The sequence below is a fragment of the Stenella coeruleoalba genome (assembly GCF_951394435.1).
Source record: "Stenella coeruleoalba genome assembly, chromosome: 5".
NCBI lineage: Eukaryota > Metazoa > Chordata > Mammalia > Artiodactyla > Delphinidae > Stenella > Stenella coeruleoalba.
In genome coordinates this window covers 19,093,287-19,111,563 of record NC_137150.1, presented here as the reverse complement: position 1 = coordinate 19,111,563, position 18,277 = coordinate 19,093,287, and the positions used below count along the sequence as shown (strand labels likewise).

At 41.3% G+C, this 18,277-nt stretch overlaps 1 protein-coding gene across 10 annotated transcripts in view; it reads left to right on the top strand.

Annotated features, from left to right (window-relative positions):
- HPS3 (HPS3 biogenesis of lysosomal organelles complex 2 subunit 1) overlaps nt 1-18,277 on the top strand; it is a 65,556-nt gene that overhangs the window by 30,656 nt on the left and 16,623 nt on the right. For 9 of the 10 annotated variants that reach the window (XR_013828303.1, XR_013828304.1, XR_013828305.1 and 6 more), the window contains exons 2-8: nt 3,792-4,283; nt 4,833-5,004; nt 5,108-5,193; nt 8,530-8,722; nt 13,173-13,254; nt 15,835-15,989; nt 17,423-17,531. Coding sequence is in view for 6 of the 10 variants with exons in the window: in XM_079921265.1 (XP_079777391.1) it covers nt 3,792-4,283; nt 4,833-5,004; nt 5,108-5,193; nt 8,530-8,722; nt 13,173-13,254; nt 15,835-15,989; nt 17,423-17,531 (1,289 nt within the window). In the remaining 4 variants the exon portion in view is untranslated. The remainder of the gene's footprint in view (nt 1-3,791; nt 4,284-4,832; nt 5,005-5,107; nt 5,194-8,529; nt 8,723-13,172; nt 13,255-15,834; nt 15,990-17,422; nt 17,532-18,277) is intronic. The other variant, XM_079921268.1, reaches the window with a different exon arrangement.

Genomic DNA, 18,277 nt, shown 5'->3' with positions numbered 1-18,277 from the left:
GTTTGCAGGGAGCTGGACAGAGCCAGGTCTTGGTGCTGAGGTTAGGACCTCTGGGAGGCCTCACTCTGGTTGATATTCCCTAGGGTCTGAGGTTTTCTTTTAGCCCAGCATTTCGGACTCAGAGCTCCCACCACAGGAGCTTGGGCCCAACCTCAGGTCTGGGAACCAAATCCCACAAGCTTTGTGTTGTGGCAAAAAAAAAAAAAAAAGGAAAAGAAAAGAAAAAAGATCAGTACAATATCAAAGAATAAAAAAAAATTAGAAAGATAAAAAATAGATTAGGAAAAATAAAAATATAATTGATACAACTGCAACAAGGTAAAATAAAACTGCAACAGAGAAAAGAAAAAAAAGGGGGGGGGGAACAAGCCAAAAGGAGAGATCAATAACAAAGTATAAAGAATAAAATAAGTTAGAAAAATAAAAGATTTATTAGGAAAAATAAAAATATAAATGAATCAACAATAATGAATCAGCAAGGTAAAACAGAACCCCAATGTAAAAGAGGAAAGAAGAAAAAAAAGTCTTGGCTGTGGGGGCAGAGTTTAGGCAGGGGTGCAATTTAGGCAAGGGTGGGGTTTAGGGTGGGGTGGGACCTCGGCCAGTGGGGGGGTGACATTTTAGCATGGGGTGGTGCCTAGGCTCAGGACCCGGTCGCTGGTGGTTCTTCCTGTCCCCTTAGGTGTCTGTGATCCCCCACCGGTGCCTGGTAGGTGCCTTGGTCATGCAGAGTTGCAAATTCCTCGTCCTCCTAGTCCGCCATCTTGACTCCACCCCCTCACTTTTATTTTTTATTTATTTATTTATTTTTGCGGTACGGGGGCCTGTCACTGTTGTGGCCTCTCCTGTTGTGGAGCACAGGCTCCGGACGCACAGGCTCAGCGGCCATGGCTCATAGGCCCAGCCGCTCCGCGGCTTGTGGGATCTTCCTGGACCGGGGCACGAACCCGTGTCCCCTGCATCGGCAGGCGGACTCTCAACCACTGTGCCACCGGGGAAGCCCCTCACTTTTATTATTAATGCACTTAGTTTTGCTTTCAATTTTATGTACCTTAGTTCTGAGTTAGATCTGCAGATGTGTACAAATAGTTCATATTTATGTATTGCACATAATCATGTTGTTCAGCATTGGTGCTATACTGTATTATTTAAGTAATAAAAACCGTGTACAGAGGGTAGGAATGGGGAGTTATTGTTTAATGGATTCAGAGTTTTGGGGAAGATGAAAAAGTTTTGGAGGTGGTGGTAATGGCTGTATAACAGTATGAATGTACTTAATGTCATTGAGTTGTACACTTAAAAATGGTGAAAATGGTAAGTTTTACTTATATTTTACCACAATAAAAATTTTTGTTTGATGTACTTACTGAGGGAATTCAAGGAAGATGGAGGCCACAAGGCATCTTTTGCCCCCAGCTCCATCAGACTGCTTCTCTGGAACAGAGTGAGCAAATGTATGGGGCCTACGGGGTATATTTAGGCATTCCACCAAGATCTCTGGGGAGAGAACAGGTACAAGGCTCCACCTCTGTGGCATCAAAGGAACCAGCACAGGAGAAGGTTTGCTTCTGTTGAAGGCTGGTTCATTCTGGAGGAGGAGGGGCTTGGCCAGCCCACTTGGTGTCTGCAGAAAGGGGCTGCCCCCGCTTGCTTGCTGCATCTGTATATGGGAAGTTCGTGTGCTAACAGCAGCATTTCAGTTTCAATTCATTGGAAAAGGGCTTGTTTACCTAATAATGTTTAGCATATAGTAAGTTCTCTTTTCAGAATAACACTGACTTATACCCTCTGACCCACAAAGTTCTAAAGATTAAAAATTTAAATGAGGACTTCCCTGGTGGCGCAGGGTTAAGAATCCACTCTCCAATGCAGGGGACACGGGTTCGATCCCTGGTCCAGGAAGATCCCACATGATGTGGAGCAATCGAGCCCATGCGCCACAGCTACTGAGCCTGCACTCTAGAGCCTGTGAGCCACAACTACTGAGCCTGCATGCCACAACTACTGAAGCTTTCATGCCTAGAGCCTGCGCTCCGCAACAAGAGAAGCTACCGCAGTGAGAAGCCCGTGCACCGCCATGAAGAGTAGCTCCCCGCTCGCTGTAACTAGAGAAAGCCCTCACGCAGCAACGAAGACCCAATGCAGCCCAAAAAAAAAAAAAAAAAAAAAAAATTAAATTTAAAAACCCACTAAAATAGAATATGTAAGTGTGTGTTTATGTAATTGGAGAACATAAGAGACTGTTTAAGCAAGTTAGGAAACACAGAAGCCAAGAAGGAAAAGATACATAGCTGGTTACATATTGTAAAAGATGCCATACAAAGTCAAACCATAGCAAAGTCAAAAGTCAAACTATAGACTACCAAAAATGATTTGCTCTTCATGGCCAATGAAGGATTAATTATCACTTTTACCCAGAGAGCTGCTCTTCCTCGATAAGAAAAATCAACCTAATAAAATAGTAGATAACTTGCAGAAGAGAAATTATACGTGGCTGAATAAATATAGGATAAGATGGCCAGCTTTATAAGTGGTCCAGAAAATATAAATTATAATAACCATTAGAGTCCATGTTTCCCCCATCACATGGAGTCAGTTCTAGTGAAGATGTGGGAAAATAGTGCTGTTTAAACAGCGCTGGTGACAACATGAATCTCTGTTACATAACTGTGATTATAATCTGGCGATATGTGTTAAAAATGCACCTGCCCTTTGACCTGATAGTCTTACTTTTGAGAATCTATGCCGTTGAAACTTACCCCCGCCACTAAATAAATATAGAGGTATAGGCCAATTTATTACAGTATAAAGTATAGTAGCAAAAGAACCCTGGAAATACTTGAATGTAGTATCTCAGTAGGGGAATTGTTGAATAAATTATGGCACATGTACATACAGGATATTTTGCAGATGTTGAAAAGGATGTTAGATATCCATGTATCTAACCTGGAGGGCAAGATATTTGGTAATCTTTTGGTAATACATTGGTAATTTTTTAAAGTTGCAGATGGTTAAATATATTTAGTGTGATTCCATTTTGGTAAAAACAAAAACAAAAATGACAAACTACCACTCTATGATCTAGGTTTATATGAAAGAAAGGTTTAGAAGGACACGGGTTTAGGCTGTGTGTGTTAACATTGTCTCCTCGTGGATCGGACTGCGGGGGAGAGATCATAATACTTTTCATTTTGCACCTCTTTATCACTTTGACTTCTCACAACAAAGAGTGATTCCAAAATTACTTTGTAATTTAAAATAATCCAAGAAAATCAACAATTAAGGGAAAATTAACTTGGATTGAAATTTTATTTAATAGGTATGGCTTTATCCTGTTTCTCAGAGTTGACATAAAGATACGACTTTTGTGGGAAGGGGAAGGGTTGTAGTATAAGTTCTGCTAACCTCTTCAGAGTTCCTGAATTTATACCTGACTTTAACATCACACTAATACCAAACTCTTTATGTCAGGAGAACTTCGTTAGAGCTGTAGATTCAGAGCTGCGGTAACACTTAGAGCTCTCATAGGAATAAATCGCAGAATTTCTCTGTAAGCTTCATGAATAATTAATGGGTTATCTGAAGACATTAAAATGGGGGGAAATTGTATTTCAGAATCTAAATGTCTATTAGTTAAAAATACACCTAAGATCCTGTTACTTAGAGTTTCGCTCTAGTCAATCTTTAATTCAAACATTCACATTAGATTCAGTTATAGTTCCTTTTCATGGTGCAAGGTAAGTGGTGGTTTCTAATTACAAATTCTAAGTATAATCTTATTTCTTTCTCAGGAGACTATTTGGTAGCAATTGAAGAGAAAAACAAAGCTACGTTTCTGCGCGCTTATGTGAACTGGAGAAGTAAAAGGACTGAAAACTCCCGAGTGTGTATCCGAATGGTCGGACATGACGTGGAGGCACCCTTCAGTGAAACCTTCAGAGACCAGATGTCTATCGTGGAAATGCCGCTTTCTGAGGCCCCCCTGTGCATTTCCTGTTGCCCTGTGAAAGGAGACCTTCTTGTTGGCTGCACAAATAAGTTAGTTTTATTTAGTTTGAAGTATCAGATCATTAATGGAGAATTCTCAATATTGGACTTTGAGCGTTCTTTAATTATCCATATAGATAATATCACCCCGGTTGAAATTTCTTTTTGTATTGGATATGTCGCTGTCGTGTCAGACTTAGAGGTTTTAATCCTAAAACTGGAGTCAGACCCCAAAAATGGAGAGCGTGTTAACCGCCATCCACGTAAGACCAACAATCCAGTGAAACTGTCAGAAGGTAAATAATGAATTTAGCTTACTTTCTTGTGTTGGGTGCAGAGAAAACCCTTATTTCTGGCAATCTCTGAAAGGCGCTAGTATGTGTATTGCAAGCCACATTATTTATGATGTAGTTGTTCCTAATACATGGGATTTGGATTTATCATCTGGCTGCCCATATCTTATTCTGTAGCATGTAAATGTATTTCAGCATATATTTGTCATGAGAAATAATGAAACAGCTGCTGCTGGATGAGGAGTTCTGGACCCAGTCCTCATGTTTACTAGCTGAATGACCTCGGGTTAGGAATACCATCTCTGAGTTTCAATTTCCTCGTGTGTAAAATGGCGATGATGATAATAGCCCATTGTACTTCATCAGTTGTGAGGGATAAATGAGCAAGTGCTGAGACTTTTCAAAATCATAGTGCTTTATAAATACGTGCGATGTGTGTGCATAAATTATTCCTATGTCTGTTTAATTGGTGGGGGGATATTGTGCAATCTAATTTGCACTGGAGGGGTACTTGGAGTTATTAAATAATTTTCTTCAATTTTATTTTTGAAGACATCAGTAATGAGACTTTGCAGCTTGAGTCAGATGATTTTGTTATCTGCCAAAAGCCCATGGAACTTCTTGGTGAAAAAAGCAAACAGTCTGGAATAGCTGTTACACTGGAGTCAACAGGATTAGCTGATGAAAAAATAAAATATTTCCACGTTCAGCACCTGCTCTATAGGTACTAGAAAGCTTTTTATTCACCAGCATTTAATATATATTTACCTACTTAAAGTACATGGAAATTAGATCTCTCCCCCCTCTCTCTCTCTTTAAACTCACAGACGTTTTGCTCCTGATATTTCATCCTGTGTCTTGTCGGATGACATCAAGTTGCATTCACTTCAGCTGCTGCCCATTTACCAAACTGGTAAGTATGACAGTGCTGCAGTGCAATGAGGTGAAAAAGCCCTTGGACGGGAGGGGAGACCGGTGTGGGAAGTAGATTAGGTTCTTCTACTGAGGCTTCTACTGTGGCCTTGGGCAGATTCCTTAGCAAATAACAGTAAGTGCTAGAAAGGGAAGTCGTGACTGCTAGGAGAAGCCATGGAGAGGATGTGACTGACAGAACCCATTTCCCTGTTTGAAATGGTCTCTAGGTCCCAAAAGGGAAATGGAAGCCCTGTTATAGCTAAGGTTCATCTGGGTCCAGCTGGGTCATTTGCCAGAGCTGCTTATGATGGCCTTGTGAGCCAGGTGGGAGAATGTGGACTGAATGGAAATCCATTTAGAGCGGTGGTTTTCAACCCTACTGCACATTGGCCTTACTTGGACGCTTTTCAAGATACTGTTGCCCAGTCTTTACGTGTTGGAGATTCTGACTTAATGGGTCAGCTATGCAGCCTGGGCATCAGTATTTTTTAAAACCTCCCCAGCAATATGATGGGCAACCGAGATTAAGAATCACTGTTAAGTTTTGTACTTAGTCCTGGCCCGCTTAATATCTTTAGGAGTTGCCTAGGGAAAGATAGGAATATTTTTCTGATTAAATGGGTTTATAACCTTCATTATTTTTTTCTTTCTTTTAGCAAACATTTACTGAGTACCTACTATGTCGGGTATTGTGCTGAATACTAGGGAACCAATAATGAGCAAAAGTAGGCAGAGTACTTGTACTCAGGGAGCCTGTTGTCTTGCGGCGGGGAGGCAGACATGAATGGAATGATCACAAGAAAGAGTACACAATTACACTCTGACCTGAGCACTCTGTGAGAGAGGAACCCTGTCTCGAGAGTGTATAACAAAAGATCCTGACCTCCTCCTGGGGTCAGGGAAGGCTTCCTGAGAAAGAGGATCTGCAGAGTGAATAGGGGCCGATTTGGGGATAGGGTTGGTGCAGAGGAAGCAGTGAAGGCCTTGTGGCCGAGGGAGAATCTTTGCTTGCGGAACTGAGAGAAGCAAGGGAGAGGGAGGTGTAACACGCGGCAGGAGACCAGAGGGCACACAGCCACCTTAGAGGGTTAGCTCTTTATCCAGGGTTTTCCCCCAGCACCTGGAACAAAAGCCCAAATCCTTTTCATGGCCTCCATGACCCTGACTCGAAGCTCTTCTTGTCCCACTCACCCTCTTACAATTCTCCATCCATGTGACTTTTCTCTCTTCCTCAGATACACCGAGCACACTCTTATCTAAGACCTGTTATTTACTCTTCCAGTGCTCAGAAGGAACCTCCCTCAGAGCTTGCGTTACTTGGTGTCTTCCAGTTCTTCAATTCACAGCTCACGTATCACCTCGCCACAGAGAACTTCTCTGACTTCTCTATTTAAACTGTTCCCTCTCCACATACTGCAGAGTTTGTTTATTCTCCACCCCACTCCCCCTCACTAGAATGAATGCAGTTACTTTGTCTTGTGCACTGTGGTATACCCAGAACCTGGAACAGTGGCATGTAGTAGGTGTCTGAGGTGTCTGATGGATGTTTACTTAGTGGACAGATGAGGGGATGGGTAGTACATGTATGAGCTGGGCCCTGCTGGATGAGTAAAATTTTTAGAAGTTGGACATTTTGGTAAGGTATTACATAAAGGGAACCAACACAGGCAAGGTGTAAAACCATCATGTGTGTTTGGAGACTAGCAAGCAGCTCTGTCTAACTAGAGCACAGATGTGTGTAGGAAAGAAGAGGAAGTAGAAACTGGATCAGTTGCTTTGGGCCAGTTGTGGAAGTGCCATAATTGAACTTTCTTCTGTTATTGATGGTGTCCTTGAAGGGTATCAATCAGAGCTATATGTTTTTTTTAAAACATTTTGATTATGAAAAATTTCAAGCACACAGATGTAGAGAAAATAGTACAGTGACCCCTATGTACCCATCACACAACTTCAACAGTGTTGCGTCATAACCACCCCCCACCCCATGCCAGATTATTTTTATGCAAATCCAAGAGTGTATACCTTTTCATCTCTAAATATTTCAGCATGTGTTTCTAAAAGAAAAGGATTCTTTTATTTAAACAAACCCCAAATGTAATTTCACATTTTTTAAAGATGGCTTGATATCATCAAATACCCATCAGTTGTTCAAATTTCCCTGATTGTCTAAAACAATTTTTTCTGCAACTTACTTGTTTGAATCAGATTTCAAGTAAGGTTCATACGTTGCAATTGGTTCTGATGTCTTCTACGTCTCTTTTAGTATGTAGGCTCTGCCTTCCCCTCTCTTTTTTTTTCTTTGCAATTTAGTTAGCAAGAAACTGCACTATTACTGCAGAATTTCCCACAATCTGGATTTTGCTGATTGACTCCCCACGGTGTCATTTAACATGTTCCTGTATCCCCTGTATTTCCCTCTGATCTAAAACTGCATTGTTCAGTACGGTAGCCATTAGTCACATGTTGCAATTGAGCACTTTGAAATGTGACTAGTCTAAATTAAGATATGCTGTAAATGTAAAATTAACACTAGGTCTTAAAGACTTAGTACAACAAAAATGTAAAATATCTCAATTTTTTATTGATTGCTTATTAGAATGATAATATTTTGGATGTGTTGGATTAATGCAATAAATTTTTAAAATTTGGCCTGCTTTTTATTTTTTAAAAAGTGATTACTAGAAAACTTCAAATTACATATGTAACTCACATTATAGTTCTATTGACAGTGCTGTTCTAGACAGGCTTGATCAGGTGATGGTGATGATCATGATTTTTTTTTTGGTAACACAAGTAGTGTTGAGTTCTCTTGGAAGGTACATAGTATTAGGTTGGCTCTTTTTGTTAACAACCATTGGTTAATCAATGGTTGACAACCATTGATGGTGATCACCTAGATCTGTTCATTTATTAGGGGTTTCAAATGGTGATATTATTATCACTCCTTTTTCTTTCTTTCTTTTTTTTTTTTTTTTGCGGTACACGGACCTCTCACTGTTGTGGCCTCTCCCGTTGCGGAGCACAGGCTCCGGACGCGCAGGCCCAGCGGCCGTGGCTCACGGGCCCAGCCGCTCCGTGGCATGTGGGATCTTCCCGGACCGGGACACGAACCCATGTCCCCTGCATCGGCAGGCGGACTCTCAACCACTGCACCACCAGGGAAGCCCTCCTTTTTCTTTTTTCACTGGCATTCTTATATAAAGAGCAACTTCCCCTAAGCAACTCTTTGGTTCTCCATTTATAGACTTTTTTGCATAGAAAAGTCAAAATATTGGTTCCCTTTATTTACTGGTTTCATGGTTGGTTTGTTTTTTTGTTTGTTTTCTTCATGCAGGGTCTCTTACTTCTGAGAGAAAACATTCATCTCAGGAGAAAGAGTTGCTGAGCCTCTTTTGTTTTTTCTCATTACCTCATGTGGGCTATCTGTACATGGTTGTCAAATCTGTTGAATTAATGTCAGTCTACCAGTATCCTGAGAAGTCTCAGCAGGCGGTGCTCACACCACAGTTTTTGCATGTCATCACGAGGTATGTTCCAGTCACTTGCTGGCTTCTGAGTCACTTATTTCTCTGTAAATTCTTGAGGTGCTTTCTAAATCCTTAAATGAGAATTATGTGCACCGTCGTATGGCACTGTACATCAATGATATACATCTGTGGGTTTTTTGTTCTTTTCTTAATGGCCCGTACCTGCCTTTTCAATGTCAGAGATGTAGATTCCGGTTTTGCCTTCGTTTTATTTTCTTAGCCTGGATGGGGATCTTTCTAAGGAAGTATAAGGTTCTTCATGAGGGAAGATTTTCATAGGGAATTCTAATGAAAGGTCAGTGGGGCCAGTCAGGGCATCTCTTTAGACTTTGTTTTAGATTTCCTAATTTTTTTTCACTGCTGTCCTATCTTTTCCGTATGAGTTGAGTTAATTGATAATGGTGTAGGACTGTCAAGAGGCCAGAAAGACTGATTCTACCCTCTGAGTAGTGTAGATGGGGAAAGAATCCAGAGGTTGGGGGTGGTCACGGTCATGTGGCTAACTGGTGGTGGATGTCTTCTGAGTTGCCTTACCCTAGTAATCTGGCATGTAAACTGGGCTCCTGAGCAGGGCTTTAATGTCATTTCCTTTTATCTCAGCAGTAAGTGATGCTTATGGTTTTATTTCCTGTTTTTTTCAGTTTAGATTATAGTCAAGGCACTGCATTAAGCCCTCTGGCCAACCACCTGTGAATAAGGCACACCATCTGCTTTCTGAAGCAACAACATAAGAGAGGGCCAGAGACCAGGGACGCAAACACTAGGAGATTAGTGAAAAATGTCTTAAGACTTCGTGAAAGGGGCGTAGGCTGTGGGAGGAGGGAAATTACTTCTGGCTGAGTCACACGGGTAAGGTTTTTGCATTTGAAGTGAAGCCCGGAAGCTAGTTAGAATTTGACACATAGAGATTGGAAGAGAAAGACATTCTAGATAGAGGGAAAGCTATAAACAAAGCTATGTCCAGGTTTGCAGGAGTGTCCAATAATTAATTGCATAGGACAGTGATTTTTGTTTTGTTTTGTTTTGTTTTCAGCTGAGTGGTAATATCAGAATCTCCAGCAGGTGCTGGAGTGTATTTTCACACAGCACAGGACCCACCTGGAGATTCTGACACCCACTCCTAGCGGGGGTACTCCCCTGCCTTTTCACTCCCTGGTGGTGTAGGGAGAAATGCTATTGTGTGTTCCTTAAACGAACAGTGTGGAGGTAGCTAGTCTTTTTAATTTCCAAAGTGTTGTGTAGTTATGTCCTTTAAATGTAAAGGAGCTGAAACATAGAGAAATGGGGAAAACAGTGCTTGAGAGAGAACTCAGGGCTTTGGAAATTAAGGAATATTTTGAGATTTTGACCAAAGAAAGGGATGTGAATAGAGCATTGCTTTAGGAAAATGAGTGGTGGCCACTGTGGAGGATGGTTTGAACATAGATAATGAGCTATTGGGATGGTTCAGTAAGGATAATGAGGGGTTGCATTTGGGCAGGGCAGTAGCAGTGAGAAGAGAAGGAAGCATGGATGGGAGAGAATTACAAGACTTGATGTCTAGTGGGATACTGGGAATGGCGAAGACATGAGAAAACCCACCAGTTTTGAGCCTGCTTTTATGAAAGAATGGAGGCTGCTGTGGCATGGGGTGAAAGAAAAGTTTGGTTTAGACATTGGAGTTTGAGGTGCTTAGGGAATACCAAGAGGAAATGTTGATAGGTTTTTGGACACATAGGACTGAAGATTAGGGAAAAGAGGAAAGGTTAGATATTTTTATTACCAACAAAAAAGAGCTCATTATCAAAGTAGTGATCATGACCCCAAGAATGTGTAGACAGAGAAAAGTAGTTGGAGAACTAAACTGGTGAAAGTCATGTTTAGAAAGCGAGGGGAAAAAGAGAAGGGTCTATAAAGATACCGAAGAATCCAGAAAACTATAGCTTCTCAGAAACCAAGGACAAATTAGAGGGAGAAAGAAGGAAGACAATATTTATTTCTGCCCCAAAATATTTATACAACAGACTATCTTTTATCCATCTGATTGTATAAATGTACAGGATACTGAGAATTTAGTGAGTGGACCCTCTAAATGCCCCTCCACCCAAAGTATGTCATGAACTAGTTTGGAATGTAGAGTCCCGAAAACAGTACAGTGAGGGCTTGAAGAGACTTAAAATCTGTGGGTTTTGCCTGCTTCCAGGTGGGAAATTATTGAAGCTTTTCTTAATATTAGCACCAAAAGATACGCTGACATCATTAACCTGACTATGGAAGCATTAGACATTAGAATAGCAGTTGTTATATGTAAATTCAGATTCTTAATAAAGATTCCCCACCCCTATATTTAAAATCCTATATTGTTGAACTAATTTTTACGTATTTTTTATTTTACCCAATAGATAGTATTTTAGAAATATCTTGATCCATAAGTTTGTCTTGAAAAGTTTCTTGAATAGTGATATGTTTATATACCCTCAAAAAAAAAACAATAAAATATTTTTTAAAAGACTCTAAGAACAATATAAAATCATGTAATAAAATGTTATCCTCGTAGACATACATGAATCGGAAGGCCTCCCATAATCTGCCTTCTCAGAGTCAACCTTGTCAACACTGGGTCTATATTCATCCAACTTTTTTTTTTTTTAAAAGAATACCTGAACAACTATGGTTTGATTTTTACAGAAGTGGATCGTACGATGTCCACTTTTGAGCAACGTGCTGCTCCGCTTAGCAGCGTATCCTGGACGTCTTTCCAGGCCAGCACACTTCAGTTCACTTTGTTCTTCTCTTATACTGCTGCTTAGTATTCCAGCGATCGCTAATAGCTGGATTAATGTTGCTGGAGGTGAGTTGGAGGATGCAGCCTTTTTCTCTCTAGAACCTAAAGGTCATCTTTGTGGTCATAGCTACTCTGACCTGTCATCCTGGCCCCACTGCAGGTACTTCTTTTGGTTCCCAGTATCTCAAAGTCCCTTCTGTTTAGTTTCCTTCGTGAGGGCACCCTCTACCCCAGATTTCTAAGCGGTGGTGCTACCGTCCCAGCTATTGTCATGACTCCAGAGGTCACATCCTAGAGCTCTCTGGACATGGACACAGTTGACAGTGGGCTGAGACCAAAGTGGAAGCCCCAGCAAACAGATGGAGAGTCCTGACTGATGCCTCTACATCGTGCCAAGTCTCACAGCTGTGAAAATGTCAGAATGATTCTCTTGTTAAAGAAGTATTTCTTCTATTTTAAGGTTATTGTTAGATTTGCTTTAGTCCTTCATTTCTTTATTTCAATAGAGTTCATTTTTACTTCTCTCACTTTCTGATTTTTTAAAAAATTTTATTTATTTATTTATTTTGGCTACGCTGGGTCTTTGTTGCTGCGCACGGGCTTTCTCTAGTTGTGGCGAGCAGGGGCTACTCTTCGTTGCAGTGCACGGGCTTCTGATTGCCGTGGCTTCTCTTGTTGCGGAGCACAGGCTCTAGGTGCACGGGCTTCAGTAGTTGTGGCTCGTAGGCTCAGTAGTTGTGGTGCACGGGCTTAGTTGCATGTGGGATCTTCCCGGACCAGGGCTTGAACCCGTGTCCCCTGCATTGGCAGGCTGATTCTTAACCACTGCGCCACCCGGGAAGCCCTCTGATTTGTTTTTAAAAATCATTCCTGGGAACCCACGACAAGATGGGTTTTGTATCAATTTCTAAGTTAAACATTGATGGTTTTCAATGTCAGTGTTGGAGGGTTGACTTGTAAGTCTCCAAGCACTTACTGTGGGGTCTCCGGGTTGCTTTGCTGTGCAGACATAGCCTGGGGTTGTGGAAAGAGCTAGAGGAGTGTGAAGAGTGAGGAGACCTGGGGTCTAATTTAACTCCATTCTCCAGAGAGGACTTGGACCAATCATGTACCTTGCAGGCCCTAATCTTTAAAAACAAGCTGCTGGACTAGGTAATCCTGAAGGTTCCTTCAGACAGTCTCTGATTTTCTCTACCATTGGATTGGGTTTGCATCATCTAAGTGTGTTGCGCAGCATAATCCAGGCTCCATTTCATCCCGAGATAATAATCAGTAAACTTGGCTTCTAACCTTGGCTTTAATAGTCACCTCTCTGTACTTTGGGCAGATCCCAGGGGCATCATTTTGTCTATAAGATGAGGGTATTGACCCAGATCCATGGTTCTTAACTAGGAGTGTACGTCACACAAGGAGCTTTGTAGAAATATACGTGTCTTGATTCAGCCCCTAGAGATTATGATTTGGGTAGGAGTGAGGTGGGGACCAGTCATGTATTTTAAAAAACACTCCATAGGGTTTCTGAGGTACTCTCCTTGTTAAGAAGTAGCCTAACTTGTCAGCATTGACACATACTTGGGTCTTCCCCGACCCCTGCCATTGCTCTGTGCTCCTGTGAAATCCTCCCAACGGTGGGCACATTGGTTCCTGGCCTCCAGTTTGTTCAGTGGCATCTCTCCTCTTCCTCAGTAACAACCTGCAGTGTTACACAGTGCGGTGCAGTGCGGCGGCCGCTCGCGAGGAGGACCCGTATGTGGACACCACCCTGAAGGTTAGAGCTGGCTTATGACGGTGCAACCTAAAGATCACAGTATGAGTGCTTGCAAATTTGCTCTTCGTGTCTAAGCCTGGCAAACATTAAAGTCTTGTCTTTTTCAATTAGAATGTTGGAATGTAAAACGATAAGCATTTTGTGATTCGTGGTGTAGACGGTAATTTTTAAGATTACTTTGAAAGCATTTTACTCAGAATTTAGATAGAATGCATAGTTTTAAAAATTTGGTAAAGAATATATATATAGTGTAACTTCAGAGAGAGCACTTCACAGCTATGGTGTACTACAATTTTATTCATTTAATAGAAGTATTGGTGACAATTGTATAGAGCTGTTAACAAAACAGTACAGAAATCAGTGTATTCAAGAGCACAAAAGTGAATACAGCGCGTTCGGATGATTTATTTATACTGTTATCAGATATGCCTTTAATTCTTTAATCGTTTTACAAAGCCTTCAACAACTTTCCTGTAGTTCTGTAGTTTTGATCTAGTGTAAATGGACATTCTAGATCAATAACCTCGTTTTTAGTGAGTAGTAATACGCTTAGTCTCTGAAAAGCTCTTGACCGCCAAATACACAGAGGCAGTGTGATGATGAAATTCTCTGTTTTCTGACCTTGAATTTTCTGTTCTCAGAAATACGCTGATCATTTGCATCATACTCCTCACGTGCAGTTTTACCCCCAGAGCATAAGCGATTTGAATGGGTGTTTGTTGTGCATATCCGTGCCGTAGGGAACCCCCAAGTTATGATGGCCTCTATGTCACACGTTAATGTCCATCTGGCACCTGGAACGCCTTTTTCTGGAAAAATGAATGTTCAGTGATGATGGTGTGTAGTACTTAATGTGTCCGAGGCACTCTTCCATTATCACTGTCACCCAAATTGTGAAATGCACTGGCGTTTTCTGGAAATCGTGTCTGAGTTCTTTTTGGCTATGGGCTGCCTATCACTTTCTGCTGCTGACCAGGCTTACTGCCTACCCTCAGCCTCTTGGGAAATAAGAATCATAGCTTTCCCATGCCTTTCTGTCTGTGTTTAAGATATACACATAGCCTTTTCAGGAGATTTTTTTTTTTTTTTTTTTTTTTTTTTTTTTTGCGGTACGCGGGCCTCTCACTGTTGTGGCCTTTCCCGTTGCGGAGCACAGGCTCCAGACGCGCAGGCTCAGCGGCCATGGCTCACGGGCCCAGCCGCTCCGCGGCATGTGGGATCCTCCCAGACCGGGGCACGAACCTGTGTCCCCTGCATCGGCAGGTGGACTCTCAACCACTGCGCCACCAGGGAAGCCCCTTGTTTTTTGTTTTAAGCCTCAGAGAGACATAGGCTTATGTAGGTAGTGATGGTGGAGTGAGGGGTACATAACAGATTGAGGTAGGATCAATCTGCATTTGGAAATAAATCTCAGTTCTAGGCCTTCTCAGAGTCTCATAAAACCAGAGGGAAGGAACACAGAAGAAAGGAAGGTAGAAAAGAGGAGAGATGGGCAGCTGGTGGGGAACGCTGCCCCTGAGGCCAGTCCTCCTGAAGGTGGCAGAGGGAAGGACGGTGATCACACCTCCCGGCTCCCCCTTCCCTGCGATTCCACCATTCTGAAATCCTAGATGCCCCTGAATGAGCACACCATCATTTTGCTCCCTTGCTGACTCAGGCTTTGGGAGCTGCGGTGTCTGGGAAAGGTTTCACAACCTCAGAGTCGGGACCAAAGTACACGCGATCTTCATTTCCCTTTCCTCTGAGATGCTGGCTCAGCATCGCCAAGGCCAACTTAACTATTCTTAGGAATGTCAAAATAGATGGAGGTTTTCCCCCATGTGCTTTGTACAAAAGGGACAATGAAGATGACCTCAGAATCAAAACAGCATTAATGGAGGAGAGGGGGAGGCCTGGCAGCATCATTTTGTGAGTCGCAGAAAGAGCTCTTCCATTATATTCCGTATCCATTCTACTTGAGTGAATGATCCCTTATAAGGACAGGAGGCTGGCTCCTGGTCCAGGATTTCCTCCAGTTTGCCTGACACACCCCAGCCTGTTGGCTGTTCCAGGCAGTGTTCACATCTACAGAGCTAACAGAAGCCATCGGAACATGAGAGTGTTTCTTTCGTACACACGCAACCACTAAGAAACCATTTTATGTACTCTACCTGAAGTACAATGTCCTTTTATAGTGTCTCGTTTTGTCTAAAGAGGCCACTTGAACGTACCCTGAGCCAGCCCACTGTTAGTGGGGAATTTCCTGGGTGGCAGGTAATCAGCCCAGGGCTGGGCTCCTGGAGGGTCTCTGTAAGGCAGAGAGTTCCCGCAGCTTTGAGGGGCCTCAGGCGTACCCACTCTCTGCATTCCTTAAATCAAAGTCAACAGATACTAAGTAGCCCTTTGGCAGACACATGGATGAGATAGTTGGTTAAATAGTTTAGATAGGATAACCTCTTACTCTGATAAGAATAGGAATTTGAATTATTTGGGGGGAGAGTGAGGGGGAAGGAGACATTGTATCAAATACATTGATTTTTGAAGGTTAAAATTCATGCACTTTATTCCTTAGCTAAATTTCCGATTTTTTTTCCTTATTAGGCTTGCCCACCTGTCAGTATGGATGTCTGTGCTTTAAGAATACAGCTTTTCATAGGCTTGAAAGCCATCTGTCACTTTAAAAACCACATTATACTTCTGACCAAGGCAGACCCTGAAACAATTCCTGAGAGAAGAGAGTCACCCAAGAGGCTTCTGTAAGCATCCCCTCACCCCCAGACATTCCTGCGAAAGTTTCTGCAATGAATTGTTACTGCTATATTTTGCATACATCTTTGTTGATATTTTTTTAAATGAAAGCTTTGAATGATCAGATAGCTTTTCTAGGTGTTCTTATTCCAGAGTAAGAAAAGAAGTTTCTGATGATCTCTATAATATCCTTTATAATTGACCTTGAACTTTTAGAAGAAGGTGAAGTATAAAATTAGTTCAGTAAATATCTGTGGTGTTTTAGATAAGAAGTTAAAGGGCATGCCTTTTTTGTGTAATTAACAAGTAAGACAGAGCCTCTTATGCTGATCCAAGTGACAAGGCTCTTTATTATTTTTCTTCTTTGGCCTTTAAGTGGCTACATTTTTATCCAAAGATTATTTTCTGGTATTTCAATGAAAAAGAAATTAACAATGCATTTCTTACCTTAAAGCACATTCATGATGTATAGATTATGTGTTAATCTACTTTAGAGTAAAAGTGCATTATTATTCTAATCTCAGGTTGACACTTCGGTTTTTTGCTTTCACATGGTTTGGAATAGAATGCTTAATTCCAGAGAGGTTAATGCTTCTATTCGATGTTTTCTATACTGTGAACTTAGTGGTAGGGAATGCAATCTAATTTGAACAGTCCTCTATGGAAAATTAAGTAGGAAAGAAATCTGTTTGCAGGAGAGGAACACAGATTGTATTTCAAGTCTAACATTGTTTTCCATTTTCAACATAAGTTTAAGCTTTTCTGAATTATTTGTGCCTGTGCTTTGTTCCACCGGCAGGAATAACCAGGTTCCCTTGGGTAACTGCTCACTTAGAGTGTGCACAAAGTGGTCTGAGACTGACTGATCCTAAAAGCTTTCTGGCGAGCGGAAAAATAGCTTGTAATCTCACACATTTGACATCTTAAAAGTAGTATATATTTTTAAATGATTTTTCAAAAAATTCTGATTTATTTGAAAATGCATTTGGTCTAGGGTCTGCATTTTTAAAAGATTGCATACTACAGAAAATGCATCATGTAGTGAAAGCAAGAGATAAGGTAGTGCCTCCAGCAGACGTTCAGTTCTGTCTTTTGCATTTTCCCAGCAGCCCTTGGCCTCATGAAGGCCATATCCAAGCCTTTCTTCCTTTTGAGGACTCTTGCCTGTTCTGTGAACTTATTGCCTATTTAACAATACTTGTGGAATGAATTGCAAGTGCTTGGTTTATCAGTCCGCGAGAGTGCAGTATGTTAAGTGCTGTTTGGCCTACGTAGCATTGTGCACTAATGTTCTCTAAAAATTGACTGTGTAGTTAATCAACAAATACTAAATGAAAATGATATCATAATTGCAATATTTTAGGTATCTAATATTTACCATTTAAAATTCCCGTTTATTAATGATATGTCTTATAATTCTTGTCCTTTGTTTTGCTTTTAGTTCTAGAAAAGGTACCAGTGTTAATCTCAAAACACCTCCTGTAGCTGAGGCTGGGTGGAATTTGTATATTGTGAATACGATCTCACCAGTGCAACTGTACAAAGAAATGGTATTCCTTTCAGACTTCTAATTCTTACTGGTAGAAATTTTTAGAGTCTAATTGATGACTAGAAATTGATTCTAATTATTGTACATGCAGAATGCCACAGCCAGCCAGCTTCCAGGCTCCGTCTGATAGTGCAGTGTATTATCTTCACCTTCTTGTTTTCACAGCTCCTGATATTTGAGTAGCCAGGAGAAATTCCCTTCACTAAAATAAGATTCCCTTGTTCATACCCACTCTCCTATGAGAATTGATTAGCCAGTCTAAACATAAGTAGCCTTTGACCTTTATTTTGAACCCTAGCAAAGAGAACCATGAAATGGAGCCGAAAGAAATCTTAGATCATATGTGCCTGTCTCACACTTCTTTGAAATATCAGCAGATAGTCCCAGGGCACTGCAGCACTTGTAGCATTGTCCCATAGGCATCCTTCTTCCTCTTCTAAGAGTGACAACTGCCTACTCATCCCTGACAATTTTTATCAACTCTTTATTTTGAAATAATTTCAAACCTACAGAAAAGTTGCAAGAATAAGAATAGTACAAGTAAAACCTGTGTATTCCCCACACAGATTTGCCCATAGCCAACATTATACTCCCTTTGTTTCTCCCTCTCTTTTCTTCTTTTTTGCACTCTTGTACAAATGCGCAAGCACGCATGTCTATTTTCTCCTGATCCATTGGAAGGTATATTGCATACGTCATAGCCTAAGGCTCCTAAATATTTCAGTGCATGTTTCCTAAGAATTGAGA